Below are 24,796 nucleotides of genomic sequence, written 5' to 3'. Positions count from 1 at the left end.
ACCCTATATATTGTTTGAGGATCATAGGATAGTTTAAATTCCCATCTCCAGAATTGGAGTGCTCTGACCTCAGAAGTAGAAAATGAAGCTCTGATTTTCCCCTCCCCTGCCCTGTTGCAGCTGGTGCAGAAAGAACCATGCTGGCAGCAAGAAAGCATCCTCAGAGATGGATGAAAGGGGCTGGGGATAGAAGGGGACTGCAGCAGCCAGGATGTGAACTCCAGCCTCCTTCCCTCCTTTTCCAAAGACCTTAATTAGACTGCTAGAAGAGCCCATCCAGTGAAATTGCAAAGCAGGGGTGTGGGGAAGCAAAGATCTCCTTGCCTGCTTCTTCCACTTTTCATTGAATTCTGATAAGCCTCCAAATTGAGCAGGCTATAGGCATCCAATAGGATTCACCCTAAATTTGTTATTCTCTAAGGTGCCACAAGAATGTTTGCGCAGCTAATAACAAAGTAACAAAGCTGCTCCTCTGGAATTTGTCTTTGCTTGTGTATCATTAAGTTCATAAATGCCTAGGCTGATTTAATAAGGGGCTGGTAGGCAGATGCCCTGGCCTTTGATCAGGGGATCTCTTGTCATATGATGCTTCCTTCTGTCCACATGATGCTATGAACAACTGCAATTGGCTTTACAGCATGGCGAGCTGTCTGTGTTTATTTGGGTTGGTAACCAGGGCTGTTAAATCAACTCTGTGCCTATTTTTTTCATGGTGGATGGCCGGCCAGTCCATGACTTGGCAGGGAGCAAAGCCAGGTGGCTATATTGCATGGTGGCACAGGCCAATTGTTATTCTAAATGTGGCATGGGATAGCTATGAGACTGGGATGAGTGCAGTGAGAACGCTGTGGAATTAGGATACACATTATATAAAGTACGAGAAGGCTGAAGAGATGTGTGCATGCGTGAGTGTGTGCATGCGTGCAACTTTGCTCAAATGAAATGGTCAACCTGTAGAGTACCTGTGATTTCTGCTTTCACACAGCAGGCTATTTATGTACAGTAGTCCACTACAAGGAGCAGGGAAAGCTTCCCACAACATCCTAACATGAAAAGGTTTGGTGTACATATGAACTGTTTTTCATCTGAAGACAATTACCCTGTAGTGGGGGGAGTTATGAATAACTGCATGCCTCAGCCCTCTGCATGCACTGGCCTTTGGTACCTCAACTGCAAAATAATATAAGTGCCAGTCTCATTTAACACAACAGTCTCACTCATGCTTGGCACTTGCCTACAGGCCACAGGGATTTCACGATCAGGTATTTAAGTGAACAGCGTTAAGAGAATTATTCAGCGTTAAGAGAATTATTATTAAGATATGCATACACTCTTGGCACTGTATGAAATACAGGAAGAAAGAGGCATGGTTTTACAAAATACTCTAACCAAGACTCAAAGCCAAGCAGCTTTATGATAAGGTATCTAACAAGGATATGAGACAGTCCTCATTGTGTGCATGTATGTATGTGAGATATATAGGGAGGGGGGAACACTTTGCTAAACACATGAAAAGAACGCTTGCTTTATGTTCAGCTATATGCTACTTCTGCTTCACACACTTACAACTTTCTGTCAACTTGATAGTTTTCAGTAAAACCTGAGATAAAAGAGTGGGGCAGAGTTTTCTCTAGAGAGAGCTCTTCCAGCAGTGACATCAATGAATCTTCAAGCCAAAAGCACTTAAGAGTACAATTCTGTGCATGTTTAGCAGAAAAAGAAGTCCTACACCTCCTGCCATTCACTACCCATGCATGCTGGCTGGTGAACGCTGGGAGCTGTAGAACCTTCTTCTGTGGAAATATGGATATGATGTGTATTTTAGCTGATGAACAGCTACAGTGCCATTTTATATCTGTAGAAGATATAATATATCTCATATCATTACCAAATGCCCAGTATTTTGAAATGAAGCAAGCTTCTCAGTAAAGGACTTAGTACACTTGGCATGAAGATTAGCATCAAACTGTAAACATATGTTTACTGTAAATTACTCTACTATAATCTGTGTGCATCAGCCTTTAAGAAATTGCTAGGTTTTCATAAGCATAAAATATATTAATAATGTTAATAATATTCATTATCATATGGATTTTGCAATTAAAGTTTATATGTGGTAGCAATTCCTTCTGACTTAATGATTCATTTATTCAAAGGAGTATGTGGAAAGACGGGACTCAATAATTAATTTCTCCATGTATTATCTTCCCAGACTAGAATTAAAAAAGAGATTGTCTCCAGAATAACCCAAGTGCAAAAAGCAACCCATTTGTATTCTCCTGTAGCTTGGATAATATCATCTCAAAGAACTGGTTCAAGTTCCTATAAGCAAAAGTTATGGCTAGGTATCAACTGATGAGATCACACAGAAAAGCATTCAGATGGAAACAAAACAACATTGGTGAGAAGGATGGATACTTTTGGTAACATCCTTGTAGGGCAATTCCTAGTGGGGAGGACAGTGGTCCAGAGAGGTCTAGAACTACTTTACAGCAAAATCCTGAAATCCAAATAAAATTTTGGAGGCCATTTAGACAGTTTTGATATAAATGGCATCAAAAGCTGCTGAGAGGGCTGGCAACAGGAGCAAGGCCATACTTCCCCTCTCATTGTTCAGATTAGATCAATAATCTCAGTTACTAGTACTAAAGCATTTTCCATTCTGATCCTTGGCTTGAACCCTGCCTGAATTGGTTCAGAATATGAACTGAAATGATCTGTATATAGATATTTTCCTTCTATATTTTGAGTGGAGGAAAGCTTCCTTGATTAATTCAGGAGTAATGCAAAATTAACAACAATGGCATTGCCAATTGATTTCCCAACCAAACCTTAATGTTTATGATTCACTGTTGTACAATGATTCAAGTTGTAACTTTTGCCCACCTGTAGCACCTTTCTTTGTCACTTTTTGTTGCATGTGCATGCAGATGTTCTGGTGTAGGAGGATATAATTTGAAAGTCTGAATATTATTACACTATCAGAAGATAATCTCTTCTGTGAAATCCTATGAATGTTTCAACAAGTCCCAGCATTTCCCAGCCACCAGACATTTCCTGTTGAGATATGCATAATATTCTATCCCAAGAGATGCTTTTTTCATTTAATAATAACAATAACAGAAACATCTTGGAAAGTAGGTTTGATGATGAGAAACAGAGGAAAGCATTTACAGTTAGTCCTTATAATAAATGTGAAATGTGATGAGTAGTGTTCAACTAGTTCTGTAAGGAGTTGTCCTCTCCTTAAAAAATGAGTTTTGTAGTCTGGGGTTCTCTTAGGTCCATCATAATAATTGGAAGCACCAGTAGATTCTGTGGTATGGTGTACCTTCACCAACCTCAGCTGGTATTCAAGCTACAACTCTATCTGGATGCAAGTAACCTATGCTCTGGTCACCTTCTGCCTGGATTACTCCAATGTGTTTATCTTTGAAAATGGTAACTTGGAAACTTTAGCTACTAAAGAGTATGATGCCAAGAGTTTTAACTGGAGTCAGGCACTGGAAACACACGCCCCCTGGTCCTTTCTGCAGCTGATTCCACCCCTGCTGCTGCTGCCATGCCAACAAAATTTGGTACTTTTGTGGAGGCAGCAAAAATGTCTGCTTTCTCCACTCAGCGAAGTCCCGTGTTTTATGGGCCCATTTTTTGGTGCTATGCTGCTGAATTTCTCATGAAGTATCTGACTGTATGCAAATATATTCTGTGGCAATAAAGTGGGCAAAATGTCAGAATTTTGTCAACTAAATTGCATCTTTACAGTGCTGTCCAGCTGAGCTTTTCTGAGTAGTCTCAGTTGAGCTTTTCTGAGGCCTTCTACAATCTGGCCCATCTAAGGGGATCAATGAGTCCTTGGTACTTGTCCGTGAGGAATTTGTATTTCACTTTGACGAGAAAATCATTCAGATCTGCTGTGGATTGGACTCCATCCTTGATTTAATTCCATTAGATGGGACATTCAGAGGTTCATCTTTGATGGATGACTTTCAATTGTTGTGGTCCAATGAGGTGGACAGGGTGTTTGGTTCTGTTCATCCAACCACCTGTTTACTCACCCCTTGCCCATCGTGGCTTATTAAGAGTTCTACAGAGGAAGTTAAGCCTGGGTCCAGGAGATTGTCAATGCCTTGTTGAGAGAGGGAGTGGTTCCAGCCCCCGTGAAGGAGGCTGTGGTAAATTCACTCCTTAAAAAGCCAAACCTGGATGTAGAGGATGTGACCAACTATAGGCATGCAGTGAACATCCCCTTCTCAGACAAGGTGCTCGGGCAGCAGGTGGCTGGGCAGCTCCATGCACCTTTGGAGGAAATGGACTATCTAGACCCATTTCAATAGGGTTTCAGGCCTGGCTTTGGGATGGAAACTGCCTTGGTCACTCTGTGCGATGACCTCTGTCAGGAGAGAGATGGGGAAGTGCAACCCTGTTGATTCTCCTGGACCTCTTGGTGGCTTTTGACACCAACAACTATGGTGTCCTTCTGGACAAGTTGGCTGGATTGGGGGATGAGGGCACTGATTTGCAGTGGTTCTGCTCCTATCTGGCTGACTATCTAGAAGATGGTGCTGAGGGATAGTTGCACTAACATGGGGTTATGCCATGGGGTTCCATAGGACACTATACTATCCCCCAAGCTTTTCAACATCTACATGAAATGACTAGATCATTCAGAGGTGTGTGGGGGGGTGAGATGTCATCAGTATGCTGATGACTCTCAACTCTACCTTTTATTTTCATCAAACCTAGGTGAGGTGGTTTCTGTTCTGAACCAGTGTCTGAGCTTGGGAATGGATTGTATGAGGGCCAATAAAATGAAGCTCAACCCAGACATGAGGGAGCTACTTTTGCTGAGTGATATGTCAGATCAGTTGGTGGGACTTCCCCTGTCTTGGACAGGGACACCCCCCCCCAAAAAAAAAAAAAAAGATAGAGTTCATAGCTTACAGGTGCTCCTGGACCCAAAACTATCACTTGAGTCTCAAGTAGCCTCAGTGGTCAGAAGCACCTTCCTCCAACTACAGTTAATTTACCAACTTTGGCCCTACCTGGACAGACAGAACCCCACCACAGTTATTCACACCCTGGTAACCTCATGGTTAAACTATTGTAATGTACTCTACTTTACAAAGTACTGCCTTTGAAAATGGTCTGGAGACTTCAGCTGGTCCAGAATAGGGTGGCATGGTTGGTCATAAGAGCTAGACTGTGCAACCACATTATACCAATTCAATACCATTTCCATTGGCTAGTGGTTGAAGCCCAGGCCCAATTTAAAATCCTTGTTTTTACATATAAAGCCCTAAATGGCTTGGGCCCAGGGTACCTGAAGGACTGGCTTCTCCCACATGAAACTATCCAGCTTTAAAGAGCTGGTTCAGAAGACCTTCTTGAAGTGCCATCCCAAAGGGAAGAGAAGAGGATGGCAAATAGAAGAGGGACCTTCTTGATTGTTGTGCCCTACCTTTGGAATTGGCTCTCCAGAGAAGTCCACCTGGCACCTTCTGTACAATCATTCTGGTGCCAGCTTTATTTTCCAGATATTTTAATAACTAATTAAATAGTTCTACATTAATTTGAAATTTTGGTTGATTAGGCAAATCAGTTCTTTTGATGGTTTAACCACTATCCTGACTGGAAGAAATTCATTTTGCTAAAATGTTTTGTGGCACTCTTATTAATAATTATTAGTATTAGTATATGTTTTAATAGTTTAAACATGCTTTGAACTACTCTTTATTGTATAATTTTATTTGCTGTTGTTGAATATACACCATCCAGAGGGTCTCGTTTGGGATCATTGGCTGTCGTTTCATAAATCAAATGATAAATAAAATAAAATTACATGTGGATGTGAAAGCTGGAAAGCGAAGAAAGTTGACAGGATGAAAATGGATGCACTTGAAACATGTTCCTGGAGAAGAGCTTTGTGAATACCCTGAACTGACAAAAAGGCAAACAAGTGGGCCCTAGATCAAATCAAGCCAGAACTTGTCCTGGAAGGGAAACTGGCAAAACAGGCTGTCAAACTTTGGGCATGCTGTAGGAAAGCAAGACTCACTGGAGATGATAATCGTGGTATGGAAAATTGAAGTCAGAAGAAACAACTATGAGGAAACAACTATGAGGGAGGGGCAACTCAATTCCATAAAGAACACCACAGCCTTGAGTCTACAAGAGCTGCGCTGGGCTGCAAAGGGCAGGACATTTTGGAAGGCCTTCCTTCAGGGGGTCGAAGGAAGTTGTTCATGAACTGCATTCATCAGGTCAGAGATGTCTTGAAAGCATGTAACAACAATATATGATGCGTTGATATAATAGCAGAAGGATCATGCTTTATCTTCCGTGCTGATGTTGGACTTTAATGCCTATTTTATTGTATTTATTGTATTTGATGTTGTAATCATGTATTTAATTCTTGTACCTCAACTAGAGCACTCTGTCTTCATCATCTTCATCAGCATTTTTTGTGAACTGCCCAGAGAGCTTCAGCTACTGGGCAGAATAGAAATGAAATAAATCATCATCCATGAAATGTGAAGTTCTAGTAATAAAATAAAATACCTTATCAGGTACAATGCAGTGAAGTACTGGCAAAATAAATTAGACCTTAACCTCAGAGCGACAAATTCATACCTGCACAATTTTCTGCACTGTGGTACATACCTATTAATAACTTTGGAAAATTTGACGTTTCAATGTTGTGATAGTAAACAATTGATGTGATAGCTGCCAAGAATGCCATCCCAGGCGGCATATATAGGTGTAAATGATGAGTTTCCGATACCCTAAGTAAAACAAAGCATATTTATTTATTTAATGAATTTATATGCTGCTATAATAGCCCATATCTGGGTACTTTGCATGGCTCACAATATAAAAACAACACAACATTCAAAAATCAATAACATTAAGTCAACATATTCAAAACATATTACATAATCCAAATATAAAAGTTAATATATCAACATTAAAATATAATGCAAAACATTTTTAAACCAAAATCCATGAAAACCAAAGATGGGATCAATTTTAAAAGCAGTAGCCATTAACATCCATTGTTAAAATAACCGGAGAAAAGGTAAGTCTTTGTCTGGTGCCGAAATGCTAGCAGTGTTGGTGCCAGGTGAATCTCTGAGGAGCCTATTCCAGAGGTGAGGCACAACTGGCAAGAAGGCCCTTCTTTTAGCTAACACCTCCCCTCTCCACCCCAGGGGATGGCTCCATATGTTAATTAAATATACCTTGACTTGAAAATGCTGCTATTTGTTCTGATCCTTACATGTGGATCCAAATTCAGTGGGAAGAAGCCATTCGTACATAAAGGAATGCACACACGGCCGACACTATCTAAAAAAGGATTTTTGACTGTGTGTGTGTTTGTGTGCATCTACACACACAGAGTTTTCACAGTTAAGATAGCTCCCTAGGTCAGGACCAAAGGCAGAAATTCAGTGAGCTCTTCGGTGCAAATGAATATAATGGTTCCCACATATGCTTTCTTCTTCAGGCAACACGGCACTTCAAAAATAACTAATGACTTATAATTTGAGGGAAAGAAAAGAAAGGGAACTGTGTGCACTTGTGTATATGCCTATATCCTTCTCAAACAGTGCTATATAGAGAGACAGACAGAGGGGGATATATATATATATATAAATATATATTTATATATGTATTCTAAGTAAATATATAGAAGTAGGCCCCACTGAGTTTTCAACTAGCCTAGGATTCTTGTATAAGTTTCACAGAATTAAGTCTCACCAAGTTCAGTGGCAATTGACATTAATCAGGCCTGAAGGCACACAGAAGCATACTGAACGTTTGACAGGTTGCTGTAAAACCAAGTATAGTATTTTGTCAGTCAGGGGTGAGTGGCAGACATTTTATTATATGATAGTATCTCAGGAGTCACTATTGTGTGGCTTTATCGCTTGAATGCCAAACCATATCATAATCTTTTGCTGCCAAGTAGACAGTTAACAAGGAACAATGTTTGTGTTTTATGAAGTTGGTGTATCCTTTCACTCTAGGACACTGAGTATCTAGAATTTAAAAGTATAATAAGAGGTGTTACTTGTACTGCTGACTGCTCTTGAAAATGTGAGCATTCACTATCATTCTTTAAATACAGGTCAAGGACTTGGAATTATGGTACTTGACTCAGATCCTAGTTTGTCCTCTGAAAGTGGAACTGAGTTCACATTCCTATAATGGGGCTTCTTTCCTTCCCCATTCTCTATCCTCTGTAACTGCCTCACTCTGGTGGGAAACCCTTAAGAATGGGGTGGAGTAAGACACAAGGGGGTATAGAGGAAGGGGGAGCTGTCAGAAATTTCTCCCTTACCTGAATGGAGAAGCAACTTAGTGTCCAGGTAATGTTCAAATAACTTATTCGTATTTACTTAGGATACAATCCAGTGAGGATGCCTGTTGCCCTGTGAACTAAAAAATTATGTGCATCCTATGCAGAGAGGACAGACTTGTAAAGCTGACTTTGGTTAACTGTGGTGACTTGAAAGAGGAAGGAAGGAGGCTGAGGCACCACCAGGATATATAGTACCTTGGAGGCACTGGTTTCCTCTCTCCCTTCAAAAAGCACACCCAAGCCCCTCCTCTGAGTCACTCTGACAGCCTCAGATAAGCAGCCAGTATGGTTTTTTCCTCTGCTAGCTGGAGGGTGGAGGGGATCTAAGTGCAGATCCTTAGATGTGAGGCTGGAGCTATTTTCTGAGCTCATACCTGGAGATTAAAAAAAAAAAAGAAATCTTGTGGCTTTCTAGATGCTGCCTAACAGCCACAGAATTGCTCTGTTGTTGTTTACATTTGCCATGTTAGCAACATTTTCAGCATCATTACAGTGATGATATAGTGATCAGCTGAAGTGATCAGAATCTCCAAATGCCCTTACCTGAGAAATGGCTATCTTAATATTTTAAGGGGATTTCAAGAAACTTTTGCACATTTAGGACTCCATTTCAAAAGTATTACTTATTTTGGGATAGAGTCATATGGGATCTTCCCTTAGCTCTTTCTTTGTCATGTAGCCATAGGAGCTGCAGAGGAGCAAATGTTCACAGCAGACTCAGCAAGCAGGATAACTAAAAATAAGGAAGAGTACGTGTAGGTGTACATTTACATTCTTGGCAAGGTCTTTGGAATATCTGACACAAGGTCAGTAGGTTAATCATTCTGAATACAGAATACATTTCTTACAGGCAGAATGGCCAGAGTGAATATGCACCCACTACATTACATAACACTGTAAAAAGTGTTGCAAAATGTTGCATAAAAGTGATGCAAATAACTCGTTCATGTATATATTTATAGCCATTTATGTACTTACCCATCTGATACTATGCCCTCAGCTATTTCACACACCAGCACAAACAAAAGGATGAAAGTCAAAATCCAGCGCAAATTATGACCAGGAAAATGAAGCCATGTGCTGTGATGGATATGAACTTTGGAGCTTTGACTTCCCCATCCTAAATGTAAGAAAGCAAAGTGCTGTTATCTTGTGAGTTTGGCTCATACAATAAAAAATCCTGCTCTTGTCTGCTCTGAACAATCAATAATAAGGCTGATATTTTAGTTTTAAATCTGAAATGAAAACAAAGAAAAGAATGGGTAATAAAAAATAATACAATGAAATAGCCTCTTTGGTACTGTGGATTTACTGAAAAACATTATAAATGGATGAAAAGGGAATGGGAACACAAATTGGATCAAAAATCCTGAAAAAATAGGTTCTAATTGAGTAAATACCAAGTTAATGATAGAACTTGACACAAAGGTAACTCTGTAGTTGAAATATGAACGCATACATGCTTGAGAAATTGACCATGGTGTTACTTGGATTTAACCAGTAGAAGTGAGTAAAGAAGGCCTTTCCACACAATCAAAGTGTATCCCAGATTCATTATAGCCAAGTCTTGGTTGCATAAGTCATTGTGGCCCATTATTAAAGTTTTGGAATATAACAGAGCACAGCACACTGAAACCTCTGTTCCAAAACGAAGCTCAGTGAATAATCTTGGGTGAGTTACTTTCTCTCAGACTAACCCACCTCAGTGTTGTTGTGAGGATAAAATGAAGAGAACCATGAACTCCTTGAAGGAAAGGATGCCATCTTATGCATGTTTAGGCAGAAAAGGTCCTACAAAAGTCCACAATGGCTGACTGGGGAATGCTGGGAATAGTAGCGCCTTTTTCTATCTAAACAAGCATAAGATTGTACTGTAAATAACATACCCTTAGGTATAAATCCTACTAATTTCAGGAAAACATACCTCTACGATGTCAGTTTAGAGCCGGAATTGCAGCAGAACGCATTTCTTTATATACATCATTATATGGAGTGTACATCTGCAAATAATGTGATGAAAGAAGCAGCACCCTTGGTGAATGCAAGTGCAGCAGCCTTTGCTCACTTATCCTCATGTGTGTTTTGATGTAGGATAGGTGTTCCCCAAGCAAGAAAGAACTGTGGCAGAAAGCGAGGGGGGAACCTAACTGGGGCACTACTGTTTAAATTGGCAACTATGCTGGGGTTGTACATCAGATACTTAGTGGGAGTAAGTATCTATTCCAAAGGATTGAATAATTCATGGATAAACACTTTTGGGAAATGGCTTAGAAAGTGACTGGGAGGAAAGAATTATATTATAAATATATCTAATCTATAGAAATCACATTTCATCAACTATATAGATTCCACTGCACAACAACATTCCATATAACAATCTTGATAGCAATGAAAGGGAGAAATTTCATATTGTCTCAAGAGTTTTGCATGGCCAAATAATGCAACATCCCCTATACAGAAGGACAGTGTTAAGGAAAAATAAATGGCCAAACAAGTAAGAAATGCCCCATTTTTGCATGATAAACTGACTGAATAGATACTGTATGTCATGAAGTAATCATTTCCCTTAGTTCTAAGTAGGTGAATAGGTTTTCACACCAAATGGTGCCAAATGATACCACTGATGCCAAAAAATTTCCTATATGACAATCTTTTAATGTTTTTCCATCTTGCAAAAACCATCTAGAACAGGTCGAATATTAACGTATTTTTAATTTTAATGCGAGGTATTATGGCTTATGAAGCCTAAGAATCTGCCAACTATTTAACTAAGAGTTCCATTGGTTTAAGTGCATGCCTGGGCTTTTTAAACATTAATGTAATTTATTGCTCAACAAATACCACATGCGAATATAGTTTGAAACTGATGAATAAATAGAGTCTAGTTAACCACGGTGATGTATATGTTCTTGGATCTCTTTGCTTGGGAAAGGAAATACATTTCCTTTACAAGTCACTATACTCTTGCTAGATTTTATTTAGCCCTGTAAGAGGCACGCGTCCCGCATATTAATGCCATCTAGGGACTGAGCCAGATCTACGAGAAGACGGGAATGATTTCACCAAATCTGTTGGAGACCCAGCTCAGTGGAAGCGGTGCGTTCGAAAACGGGGAGCAGACAGACATCTGGCCCGCGCCCTTCGGCCGCCAGTGCTTTCCCTGCAAGAATGTTTCCCAGCCTTTTCTTTGGAGCAGGGAGGCGGCTGCAAAAAGCAGGTCAGCCTCGTTCTGCAAGCGTGCCTTTCTGTGCTTGCTCCAGTAGGTGCGAGGGAATGATCAGTGGCTCGGGGGAGCGCCCGGCAGTCTCCGGGAGATGGAAACTACAGAGAGCTGGGTGAGTCTGCAGGGAGAGGAGAGGTCCGAGGAGGGAGCCACGGAGAGACGCGCGCGGGGGAGGGGGACGCGTGAAGCGGGCTGCAGAGAAAGGCAGGCGGACGGCCGCGTCTCCGCGCGCCCTCGTCCTCCGCGAGCTGCACTCACCGATGAAGAGGATGGGGAAGGTGATGAAGAGCAGGAAGACGTGCGGCACCACGTTGAGCGCGTCCACGAAGCAGCCGTTGTTGAGCACCCCGTTGTGCACCTGGTAGGCAGCTGAGTTGTTCTCGCTGCCGCAGAAAGCCAAGGACATGGTGGCGGAGGGGCTGCCGGGCGCGCTGGCGAAGGGAGGCCGGGCGTGCACCGCCGGGCGCTGCTGCCGGCCGGCTCCGGGGCTTCCCCGCCTCTCGGGCGCGCCCGCACCTCTCTCCTCGCCCGGGGGAAGCCGCGCGAAAGCGGCCCCGAGGGGCTCCGCGAAGAGCGCGCACGCGCACGCGCGCCCCCGCCCCGCGCGCCAGACGGACCGTCCCCCGCGAGCGCGGCGAGGAGGCGCGTGGCGGAGCCCGGAGCGGCGCGGGAGCGACCGCGGACCGGCTCGCCCAAGCCACGCGCGCCCTGGCGGCGGAGAGCGCGGCGCGTCTTCTCTCGCCCGCAGCGGCCGAGGGAAAGGGTCGCCGCAGCTCGGCGCTTAAAGGAGCCGCCGCCGCCGCTCCTCTGCCGCGGAGGCGGAGAGGCGCTCGCCCTCCCTGCGGGTCGAGCCGGCTCTTGCGTGCGCGCCCGGGAAACCCCGCGCCCTCTTCTCCGTAGATATTGTGTCACTTCTGCTTTCCCCGTAGCCGAAGCCCCCTGGGCGGGTTACCACAGCATATAAAGGCAATGCATCTTGAATCCGCCCACATCTGGCTTCGCCTGAGTTATCTGCGGGGAATGTCCCGCTGTCCGTCGGTCCCGGGCTCAAGCCCTAACCAGACGAACAAAACCTGACCTTAGAGAAGTGCGGAGTAAAGTAATGGTCCGACTGATCCAACCCTGCGGGACTAAGCAGGAGCGTTGGGACACAGATCGGCTTGTTTGGGCAGATGTGCCTTCACAGGTGTGAAGAAGAGGATCCGAGGTCTTTGCACTTGTCAGCCAATAGCACTTTAATTGCTTTTGCGGAAGTGAAGATGTACTTGAAGCCTGACTTCCGAAGCTGTAGGGAAGGATGGGTGCCTCGTTATGAATACGCTAGAAAGGTCTCTGGTGCAGGACAATCCTGTTGAGGGGACAGTGGCAAACTTCTTCCCAAATAAGTTGTTATGTGGAAACCTTCCAGTCTAGCCCTATCCCTGTTAGGCAAAGTTTGGCATTGGGTGTCCTGCTTGGACTTCAGCAGAGTCCCAGTGCAATCCAGAATGCCAGGTCACAGCGCAGGCAATTGCTCAGGCACCAAGGCTGCACTCAGGCAGGGAAGCTGACTGGTAGGAATGGTCAAAGCAGATCACACACATAGTTGAGTCAGGTGCAAAGGAAAAGTCAAGTAGGAGTCCAGAACATCAGTCAGCAAGGTCTGGGAAACAAGGTAGTAAGTACAAGAACTGAAGGGCAGCGTTCCTTCTAACACAGGCTAGGCATGCACTGGCGGTTTTGAACATCAGAGCCTGCTGAGACCCACGCAAGGCTCAGTCGCAACCCATCAGAGGTCCTGTCTGAACCCTGCTCTGGGGAGTCACTGTCACCTGAAGAATTACTTTCAGCAAGTGAGCACTCCTCTTCACAGGGGCCCTGCTGGCCCACTGCTTGGGGGCCCAAGATTCCCCAGATCAGAACGTTGCTCAGCCTCTTTCTGAGAGGGTTGGACCTGCAGCCCTCTTCCCCGCCTGGTCCTTTGCCACAGATGGCTTTTTCTGTGGGAGCCTGAGTTCTCCTTCAGAGGCAGCAGAAGCATGACATTTTCCGGGGTGGTCCATTTATCTCAGACAGAGGCTCATTTTTAGTCCAAGTTCCATTTTTCAAAGCTGCCTAAGCATATTCAAAGAAGACATTCCAGTGATATTCTGAATACCCAGCTGCCTAAATTCTACAAGTGATAATAAAACCACTGATGCTCTGAACCTTAATCCAAACTGAAGCAATGTTCAGTCATGCTGTGGTTTGAAGACACATGAATGCTTCCCCAGTTGTAGTTGGATAACTCTTTACACACACACACACACACACACACACACACACACACACTGCTGGGGAGACTTGTAGAAGCTTTTGTTAGGAATGTGTGCTTTATGGGTGAATGAAGCCGCTTGTCTGTAATACTTCAACTGCAAGATTTACCTGATAAAATTACCCTGGCTCCTTCACTGACCCTTTTTTTCTTACACAATATTTATTATTAGCAATGAATGGCCAAATAAAAGGGCTGTGGTATAAGGGAATCAAATATACAGGTTTTATTGGAGATCCATCAAAGCTTAGCTTGAAATACAAAATTACTTTGCATGACTGATAGGAATCTTGTAATATTAAAAATAAGATTAAAACTGAAATAAGTTGAAATACATTGGTTCCTTGATGACTTGGGCAAGTGATATGAAACCACTACATGCCATTTATAGAAGTGATGTCCATATTCAAAGAAAATAGGAATGGTATTTGAGAATGTGTTTAAAACAAAGCATAATAAAACATGACTGATATTATCTCATTTCAGAGAACAGAACTTAATATGTTTCTTGACATGTTCTCTCCTGCAGCACTAGATACTGCAATTGTACTTGAATCATAGCATGGATCCTGAACTTGGGTCAAACTATAAGGAACTGAACAGCATGCTCCACTTTTGGATCCAACTGCTTTAATGAAGACTGTTTTTCAGACATCCAAATATTCTGATGTTCTCATAGTATATGTGCTATATAGTACATTACATTCCACATACATTCACAGGCCACTAACTTACAGGAATATAGACAAGTGCAGTAAGTGGTTTGGGGCATATAATTCTTGTCCATTGGAAATCTCAGATTTTAAGTTTAAGATAAAGTTTCTTACAACTGTGGAGATATGTTTGGCAATACGTCAAACATACTTGTGGAAAACCCAGAAGCCACAGAATTGGCTGGGTAAGATTTTCATAGTTCTGGGAGGAGCTGTGTTCCTGCTTCTTTCATGTCTAGTAAAACTAAAACAAGCTTTAAAAAGGGCAAAACACAGGGAATGAATTGTGTAAATTAAAGAAATTATACAAACTTCCTCACCCTTTTAGAAGTCACAAATCCCATTTACAAATTGATGAGGCAGTGGTGCCATGCGGCTGTCCCAGAGGTCTTGCACTGCCCAGCTCTAGCCCTAGTGCCAGTGGCTGAGTAGAGAAGCCCTCTAAATGTAACCAGCGGCCTTAGTCACACCAGGTTCAAGCTCACATGGAAGCCTAATGTATTTAGAAATCTATGCATGTGGGCAGGCATCTGTTGTGCAGGCATGGCCAGCAAGAGATGGAATGTAACATCAGGGATAGGGCCATCTATGTTGCTTCAATGTGTGGAGCTCCTTCAGATGAACAGCATATGGAGACTTCATAGGTAGCAGAATCAACTTTTTCTTGGTACATAGTGTGGATGGTCCAGCTGCAGAAGTGTAAAATTTTGGTGTGGAGTAATCACAGTCCTAACAAACACTGCTGTTAATAGTAGTAGATATATTCATTCAAATCTCTGTCTGTCTGTCTGTCTATCATCTATCTTTTTGCAGTGTTAATGTCATATTATAACTAATGAGATAAATGTAAAGTTTGGGGCTTATACAAACTATAGTCTTTCAGGATCAACAGAGGAAACTTGCTGAATAATTCACAACTTGTTTCTTCAATAGTATTGAAGGCTGACTCCCTGGCTCTTTTGCACTTTTAAATGACCTTTCAATTGAAGGAAAGTTGAGGATCTGATTCTGCTTTATTAAGGAGAGCCATCACTGGCTTCAAAAAGTTCAGATCTGGTTGTTAGCAAATCCATCTAGTCTTTTCTCTTGTGAAAATTCAGCACAAAGGTCAGCTCCCTAAAAGCAATGATTCCACTCATGATCATATCATTCATCTTGTCCCTAGGGAAGTCAATTAGTTCATTTCCTAACCATAAGTCTTACATAATAACCTACAAAGATCAGAATGGTTCATCTAGACCAGCATTCTGTTCACACAGCAGCCCATAATATCCCATAAACAGGATACAAGTGCAACAGTGCCTTCCTGCCTGAGTTCCTCAGCAACCAGTGTGGATAAGCAAAATGCCTGGGCTACTGCAGGTAGCATATAATCATAAAGACTAGTGGTTCCTGGTGATCTTCTCCATGAATATGTCTAACCCCTTTTTATAGGCATCCCAACTGGTGGGCATCACTACTTCACATGGAAGTGAATGCCATAGTTTAACTGTGTGATCCTTGAAGACGTAGGATTGCCACAGATTCTAGTATTATGAGACAAGAAGGAAAACGTATCCTTGTTCACTTTCTCTACACTATGCACAATTCTGTTGATCTCTGTCTTGTGTCCTCTTACTTTCTTTTTTACCCCATGCTAAAACATCTCAGCTGTTACAGGGGAGTTGCTCCAACCCCTTGATCACTTGCTTCTCCCTTTTCTACACTTTTTCTAACTCTACAATATCAATTTTTAAATGTAGCAACCAGAACTGTATGCACTAAGTGTATTAATAGCATAAATTTGTATAAGGACTGTATTGGCAGTTTTTTTTTCAATGTAAATTGTCATCGGCATGTGGATGATACACAGTTCTATTTCTCCTTTTAATTTCATCACGTGTGCCTAACTTGTGCATGACTGCAACAATGCACTGGTTGAAAGCTAGCAAACCGATGTTCAGGTGAAACAAAACTCAGTTGGTGGACAGTTGGTTCTTCTGACTGGATGGAGGTTGTTTAATCTGTTCTCTATGGGACTCTATTCTCTTTGATCAAGGAGGACCGTTTGTGGCTTGAGGGTCCACCTTGATCCATCTTTGTCACTTGAGACCTCAGAGGCCTCAAGTTCTTTCTACTATAGCTCTGTCTGGTAAGGGGTAGCTTGTTTCAGTAATCTACCCTCTGGTGATCTCTAAATTACTACAGTTACATTCTATGTGAGGCCATCTTGAAGACTCTTCAGAAGCTTCAGTTTGTGTAGTGATGCCCACCATGGTGGCCAGAATAATAACTGGGGCCAGATGGTCCAAGTGGCTAAGAACAATTCTGGCTCATGTTCAGTGGCTGTGTATATGCTTCCAAGCCATATCCAAGTACTGGTTATAATTAATAAAGATTTGCATGGCTTCAAACTGTAATACTTGATGGAGTGCCTCTTACAACCACCATCTACTCAAGCACTACAGTCAATATCTGAGACTTTCCCCCAAGTGCCAATTTCAAGGAAGACTCAGAAGATAGCAAGAAGAGACTCTGCTTGGGCACAGCCCTCCAGTGATAGAATGATCTTACCACTGGGGCCAACCTTGTTATCCTAGCAGTGCCAGGATAAGATGGCCCTCTGTGTCAAGTCATTTAAAGGCATTCTAGGATATTTAATGGCTTGAAGAGAGTACCAATCCCAGCTGTTGTACGTGTCTATTCTGTATCATATATTTTTCTAGTTGTTTTTACATGTTTGAATTTTGGGAATATTCTGAACTGTCTTTTTAATGGACCATTTTAAACGGTTCAGAGAGCTTCAGCTATTGACTGGTACAGAAATAAAATGAATGAATAATAAAAGTAGCATATAAGTTTAGACAGAAAAGAGGCCAATGCTGGTTGGGGCATGCTGGGAGTTTTACATAGGACTGTGCCTTAAGTATAAAAGATAGAATAGCTGCATAATGACTTCTAGTTTTTGGCACTAAGACCTCTTCCATCTAGAAGGACCTATGTGCAAGCCTCATCAATTAGTTGTGCCTGAAACAAACAAGCAAAATCCATGTGCATTATGTTCTTAATCCATCTGGGAACTTGGATAGAACTCTTAGGGCAGGATGGGTCATTTGTTTTTATAAAATCAGCAAGGCAGTGCCCTGGATTTCCGATAACAATGTGATGACACAAAGTTCACTGGAAATTTTCTGCACAACTATGTTTAGAAACATATGTATTAAAAATGCCATTATCTGTTGGGGAATGAGGCTTGCTTGCATTTAGTCTTTGGTATGCTTTTCATCTGTGCTGTCATTACAAGGAGGTGTGAACAAACCCAAGCAGATGGAAAATGACACCCAGAGTGATTAATTTCTGACATGTGAGCTAGTGGCATTCTTAACAAAGCTACGGTTCTTTGTTTTGCTTTGGAGCATACTTATCTTGACTTCTGAGCCAGTTTATGGAAGCAACAAACAACTTGAATGACTCTTGTACAGTCTCCAAAATAAACATGGCTGCTTTAATTAATCCTGCTTGTATCTAGGTCCAAACAGAAAGGGAACAAATGAGGAATCAGGCCCTCTCTTTCTCCAGAGGCCTGTAAGTGTGATTCAGTCGTGTTAGAATTCTGTACTGATAATGACCAACTTTTAAACACATAGATGTTTTTGTTGCTTGGTCCCTTATCAAAATATTGATATCAAAGATGGCTCCTGCCTTCTTTTGGACTATGAAGAGCTGGTGGTGAGCATGCACTGATTTTATTCAATTTTCACAGTTCTCCAGATCATCATCTGAATGGTGCAAAGTGTTCCCCTTTCAGAAATCTTCGCTGCCCATGCAAATGACCAGCCAACCCATTAGGGTAATAACTGCTTATCTTTATCCCTATGGAATCCCTTTGCACTAATGGTCAGATGGGCAATATTAATTGTTTTGAAAGATCTATAATATCAGTATACGTAGCTCTGGATCAAGACTTATTTTTCAAGTTAGTTTTGTAGAATGCCTGAATTCAGCATATCCAAACTGTGTTAACAAGAGACATTTGCTCTAAAGAAAGAACTAAAACAAGAATAAAAGCTTAAAATGCCAGTACAGTCATTTTGTTTGGTGGGGGGACAAAGCAAAACAAAGCACCATTTATTTTCTTCTTTTCCATTAAATGTCATATCATTATGATTGTCCACTATGTGTTGACATAGGAAAACACTATTCTTGCCCTCTGAAATTTTCTTTGAAGCAATAAAAAAAAAACATATTAAAACTATGGGAGGATGAAGAGGTCAGTGACCTGCACAATGGAAAACCAGAGGAAGCAGAGAGACAAGACTAGAAGATTGTTTAAAAAAATAGTAGAGTCAAATCCAAGGATGGTTTATCATTTCTTTTAATGACATGTTTACATGTTTGACAGTGAGTAGAACTGCAATTATTTCAGGAAGGAATTAATTTCACTGCATCAATATGTCATTTTATGTAGAATATTTACTTATATATTACAACTAGAGTAGTGTAGGGATAAAGAGTGTGGCTTCATGCCAGGAAACTCCTCCTCCTTTCATAAGGAGTTGCTGGCCCAGCAGAAGAGCAGTGCGTGAGAAAAGCAAGCACAGGCTCTTCGCAAGACATTTTTAATTTCCTTTTAGAATTTGTACACTACATCCTGTATTTTCCTATTTGCTATATTTCCCATAATATAATACTCTAAGTGGTGAAACACTCTGGCCATGTGAGAAGTATTCCACTAGTAAAACACTAGTAAAATCACCTTGGCTGCATTGAAGCTGCTGCAGAATGCCTTCATCCTGCGCCACTGAAGTCATATAAAAAGAGGCCTGAGAGATTCATTTTTATTTCATCTTTGTTAAATTTGATCCAAAAAACCTGAATGGTTTCTTAGACTAAGGATCAGCCCAGTGCAAATCATGCTAGGCCATTTTCTGTCTGGCAACAATTGCATCTTTGGAGGCACCTGCTAAGACATAGCTGCAAATTTGTTTGGTAACCCAGAAACTGCAATGATGGTACCATTTGGTTAAGAGAGTCATGAAACATCTCTGACTCCATGAGACTAATGTACATTGAAAGGCTGATTGGAAAAAAATAATTTAAGAAGATGAGATACTCAAACAGAAGTAGCTATTCCTATTTTATTTATTTATTTTAGGCAAATTCTTAAAAGTTACACATGCACACACTCTCACACATGACACCCAACTGCCAGAGCTGTTCATGCATTTTATTAAGTAGGCTAACCCTTTCTTATGGATGCTCCTTCTAAAATAAATTTGTGAGCATTTAAACTGTCATAGAACTTTTATTGTTATTTTTGTTGTGGTTCCCATTTCCCTTCAGAGATTTACGAGAATACTGTGGAAGACTTGTGGTGTTCCTAGCATGGCCTAGGAATTCCTAAGAGACCATGCTGCTTTCTAACAGTTGTGAGAAAATATTGCTCTGGATTATTAACCCACATAGATACTGCTTGCTTAAAAGAATACATGGTCCTGAGAAAACCACTTTTAAAAACGGAAATTAAAGAAATAGCTCTGTGAAACTTGAAGTCTTTCTTCAAAGTACGTAATTCTATATAATAGTAACAGACTCATTCTCTTGCAGCCACAAAGCATCACAAGGAGAAATCAGCATGCTTGGAGGAATCCATGATTTGCAGAAGTTTAAACAAGAAGTTTAGGGGAATATATGGCAGGAAAAATCCAAAAGCATACTACTGAGGACTATGCATACTCAATAGACTGCTATAAATTGGAGATGGGTGTGTGGCAGAAAATCAGAGAGAGATCCTCAAATGGAGTAACCTGCAAGATGGTATGACCTGCCAGCCAGAATGCTGAGCAGCAGTGCTCAGCTCTGTTAGCTGGCTGCAGATGCCACATGCAGTAAGCCTTTCTTCCCGTGCTGCAATCCTGGCAAAAATCCCTTTCCCCAGTTGCTACATGCTGTAAGAGGTTATTGATACCAATGGTCTAAAAAGAAGGAATGAAAGATTTCCAAGGTTACTTTTGTTTTTCGATCTGCCTTTTTGTTATGGCACAGATTTGATAACAATAACCTCAGAATGTCCTATACTTGTCCCCCTACTGCAATATTGTCATTGTGGTTGGTGGTGGTTCAGGGAAGAAGCCTTTCTCAGGCATGCTGTCTGAGATCCTCCATACTGAGATGCTGGGGAAAAGAATCAAAGCTGCGTGGAAAATGTTGGAGGACAGGGATGTCTGTCTCATGCATCCTGCCCTGGTCCCTCTAACCTAGCCTCTTGCTCTCAGTTGCCAGTCCAGTGGGCTTCTGTATGTGGGAAGTGGGTAGGGAGCCTGCACGTCAGGCAGTAAAATGCCTTGGGCTTGCCCTGCCTTTACCGGAGAAGTATGGATCCTCTAGAGTGGAAATAAATGCTTGTCAACAATCTTCCAAACACATTTCTTTCTAAGAGATACATTATCAACAATCAGTGACCAGGATGCTGTTATAACACACAGTAGTTCATACATTTAGCAGTAACCAGTTTATTTTCAAAATACTTAATTGTGTACAAAGATAGTTAAGAAATTCTGTTGATTATTTGGAAATTTTGGCACACTGGAATAATACTGCATATGGAACATAAAACAACATGTTTCTGAATGCAAGGGAATGAATATCTATGCTCTATCTGTTTAGATTCAAGATAGCAATTCAAAGAAACAGTAAATTTGAATGATTCACATCAAGGTCCTTTGTGATTGCTTTAAAATATTTTGTGCTTTAATATGAGTAAATTAGACTGCCTGCTTCAAGCTATTCTAACTAGCTTACTACAAGCAATTGCTGGACTAAAACTCTTAACATTACCTAATTTAGCATTTCTTTTCTAGGTCTGTTAACTGAAAATGAAATTGATCATAATCACATGTCCTGGTCCATATGGTTCTTCATTTTCTTCCTTAAAATGCACCTATTGACCAGAGCCTTCTGGTATCAGCCTAGGCTCCTCTTTTCTGTACTTCTCACATCTATCCTACCTCATACTCCCCACTCCTTTCTTTCTATTCTTATCCTGCTCCTATATTTAGATTGCATACTGTCTTAGGTGAAATTATTTATATCTGATATTTTTATCTTTCTCTTCATCCAGAAGAAAACTATCGTGATGTAGCCTGTTTTCAGTGCAACGCCAGATACATTCCTGATGATAAATAAATACTTAACAGGAGCAGAAGAAATAGGTCTGTGGAACTGATCATAATTCAGTCATTTTATTTTCCTTAGACTATTGACCGTTTTGAATCAATTGTGATACTGCTAAGTAATCACTAGGGTGAAGCTACTAGCTATGTAAAATTAATTTCCTGGCAAAGAAATCTTCTATGTAGGTTTAAATGTTAGTTGTGAAACAGGCATTCAGTGACAATTCACACTATTATAGTACCACCAAATTCAATAGGAATCTTGGAATCAGACACTTAAAATCTCCAGATGAGTTTTATCGGTTCATGTCCAAGTCTCTGCATAAGATCTCAGGTAACCTGATTTCATTATAATATAAGGTCTATACAAGAAGTCCATTTGTAGGGAAAATACAAAATAACATAATGCCCATTTTAGATACATCCTGGCTAAACTGTTGCTCCTGTATTCCTCTATATTCCTAAGGGCAAGTCCCATTTTGCTGAAGCAGATTCATATTTAAGCAGACATATATGGCAATGTAATAACCATCTATTAAAATTTCCATGCCACTTTTAGAATTTAGAATTGGATCTTGACTCTTTTTATGAAACACTCAGTTGTTGGCCATTACAACCATACCACTGCAGCCATTATGGGAGGAAATTAAACAACACGTTGTGCCGAAAGTTCAAACATCAGGGGTTCCGTGAATCCTTTGCAGAGTCTCATGTTCATCTTATTCATAATTCTCTTATGTTAAAAACATCTTGATACATGAATGCTGGTTTCTTCAAAATAAGTATGTTTGGTTTTCCCCCTGCTATTAAAAAAATGTCCTGTAACAGAAGAGGGAAAAGATCTTAATGTTCATCTTTGTCAAGCAGTCAAATGGCTTTGAAAAAGCAACACTGAATCACAATTAGAGAATTTTAGTGCTTACAGCACCGAAATCTTCAGAGCATGATTACAAAGAGTCATGCAAATCAACATGACAAGAACTTCAAACACACATACTGAGGATGAGTAACTGACATTTTTGCAGTGGGTTTAGCAAAGGTGAGAAACAAGGAAGTTAAAATTTGAGTGAGATTTTGTTTTTTGTGCTTCTGGTATAACATGAAAAGGAGAGTATGTGCTTTGCTCTTGTGATGAGATGCTTGAGCTGTTCCTTCAACTGCAGCTCATGCAACTTTCTGTAGAGACAAGGGGTCTCTCAGAAGCACAGGACAGGAAATAGGACTCTGTTGTACTTTGTCTCTAGCTTCTTCACTCTCTCGTTTATAAACAATACCAGGATTGGAACTGAAAAGCTTTGCATTAACCTTAACTGTTACACTTCCATGCCATATTTAGTTTTTAGAAACAGTGCAATCCTGTATTCGTCTACTCAGAAATAGGTCCCCTTGAATTAATCAGTTTCATTACTTCCAGGCAAGTGGGTATGACATTTCATTGGGAATAATTCCCATTGAATTCAATGAGATGTACTCAGAAAGCATTTATAGGATTGTACTGCAAGCAGTTCAGATAAACTATGTTCTAAAACATAGTCAAAGTGAGCAAGACACTTTGAAGAATCAGTGAAAATAAAATATAATCATGGCAGAAGATTTTAAACTACTTCTGAGTCACTCTGGAATGGAAAAGAAAGCAACACCAAAAAATTGCATGAATAGAAACATTTGTTCTTTTGACAAGTCTGATTTGGAGAATGTTATATTTTTAATTTAATTTGCATGGACTTGGAACAACTGTGCATTACAAAATGAAACCTTAGTCTAATTGTATATGCACTAAACATTTCTGTCAATGTATGATTAGCAGAGAGCCAGTGTGATGTGGTGGTTAGGAACACTGGACTGGAACTCAGGCAATTGGGTTCTATTCCCAACTTAGCCATGGAGCTAACTGGGTGACTCTCAGCCCAACCTACCACATAGGAGATAAGGCTGAGAAGAGGAGGAGAAAAATGATGCAAGTGGCTTTTAATTCACTGTAAGATAAAAGTGGGATAGAAATCTAAAATTGAATGAAAGAATGATGGAATTGGATCCAATGCTGGAAAGTGCTAGATTTTTCTGGGTGAAGGGTAGGGAAGGAGATAGCCATTAATCAGGTAATACAGAGTGAAAAAGAAATGAGGAAAATTGCAAGAGGAAGCTGACAACCACAACAAACTGGAAATTGTTAGAGGAAATGCCACTAGAACTCATTATAAACTATAATCATATATTTTCTTTTCTAAAGTATGCAGTATCAAAACCCAGAGTATATTTTGATATTTTTCAGAGGCATGCAAAATATAGGCAAATACATGCTTTGCAATGTACACATTTGCACAAAAATTTTTGTATCAACACCCAGCTCTGCTATTCACTGTGAAGAAATACTGCAGTGGTTACAGCTGCAGGAGAAACCCTTGTCTGTACACAGATGCACTGCCTTCAAAAGCCTTTCTGTTTAGGTTGGGCCTGACAGATGATGAAGAAATAGTAGGGCTAAATATACAGTCTATGAAAACACATCATAGGGATGAACATTATTTCTAGGCTAGCTTATACTCCTTTGATTCCTTTCTGCTAGTAGTGATTACAGCTACTATTTTACTGTTCATGGCTAGTGTAGGTTAAAATAGCACTGTCCCAGGCTGCTGTGGCTTACAGAATCAATGCTATGAAAGAGGTCACCACCATGGTGGGCACTGGGGAAGGTCTCTGACAGTTGTGGCCAAGTGCTACTTGGGCACTCTGAGGACAGCTGCCAGCTGTGCTCAGTAACTAGCCTCTTGGAAACAGCAACATCTTTTGCAATATTTTGCAACTCTTGCTGTATGGCTTGCTTGTTGTAGGACTTGACTCATGATAGGTTGTGTCAACTGGGTTCAGATGACATGACAACTTATTATGAGTCAAACAAACCCTATGACAGACCATTGGTTCCTATTATGGCTGTTAACCACAATAAGACCCAATTGTCTGTAACCATGGGTAAGCTTGTATGATATGACAACTAACCACTGCTTGTTTTTGCTGGTTGGCTGGTTAGTTGTCATGCAGATCTTGTCACTA

The 24,796-nt window shown here is 41.0% G+C and overlaps 2 protein-coding genes across 4 annotated transcripts in view; both read right to left on the bottom strand.

Annotated features, from left to right (window-relative positions):
* Positions 1–12,103, bottom strand: part of ABCC8 (ATP binding cassette subfamily C member 8) — a 103,029-nt gene extending 90,926 nt beyond the window's left edge. For 2 of the 3 annotated variants that reach the window (XM_044425761.1, XM_044425762.1), the window contains exons 1-3: positions 11,847–12,103; positions 9,344–9,485; positions 6,664–6,785 (exon numbers count right to left, since the gene is read on the bottom strand). In XM_044425761.1, the coding sequence (XP_044281696.1) occupies positions 6,664–6,785; positions 9,344–9,485; positions 11,847–11,994 (412 nt within the window). In that variant the 5' untranslated portion in view covers positions 11,995–12,103. Of the gene's footprint in view, positions 1–6,663; positions 6,786–8,908; positions 9,081–9,343; positions 9,486–11,846 lie in introns of those variants that run through there. The other variant, XM_044425763.1, reaches the window with a different exon arrangement.
* Positions 12,104–22,494: 10,391 nt separating this feature from the next.
* Positions 22,495–24,796, bottom strand: part of USH1C (USH1 protein network component harmonin) — a 63,588-nt gene continuing 61,286 nt past the window's right edge. The window contains exon 21 of the mRNA XM_044425764.1: positions 22,495–22,564. Within this exon, the coding sequence (XP_044281699.1) occupies positions 22,552–22,564 (13 nt within the window). The 3' untranslated portion in view covers positions 22,495–22,551. The remainder of the gene's footprint in view (positions 22,565–24,796) is intronic.

The sequence above is a fragment of the Varanus komodoensis genome, unplaced genomic scaffold, assembly GCF_004798865.1.
Source record: "Varanus komodoensis strain SLA01 unplaced genomic scaffold, ASM479886v1 scaffold16, whole genome shotgun sequence".
NCBI classification, from domain to species: Eukaryota; Metazoa; Chordata; class Lepidosauria; order Squamata; family Varanidae; genus Varanus; species Varanus komodoensis.
Note: the sequence above shows the minus strand (reverse complement) of the source record. Positions and strands in the feature narration are given on the sequence as shown.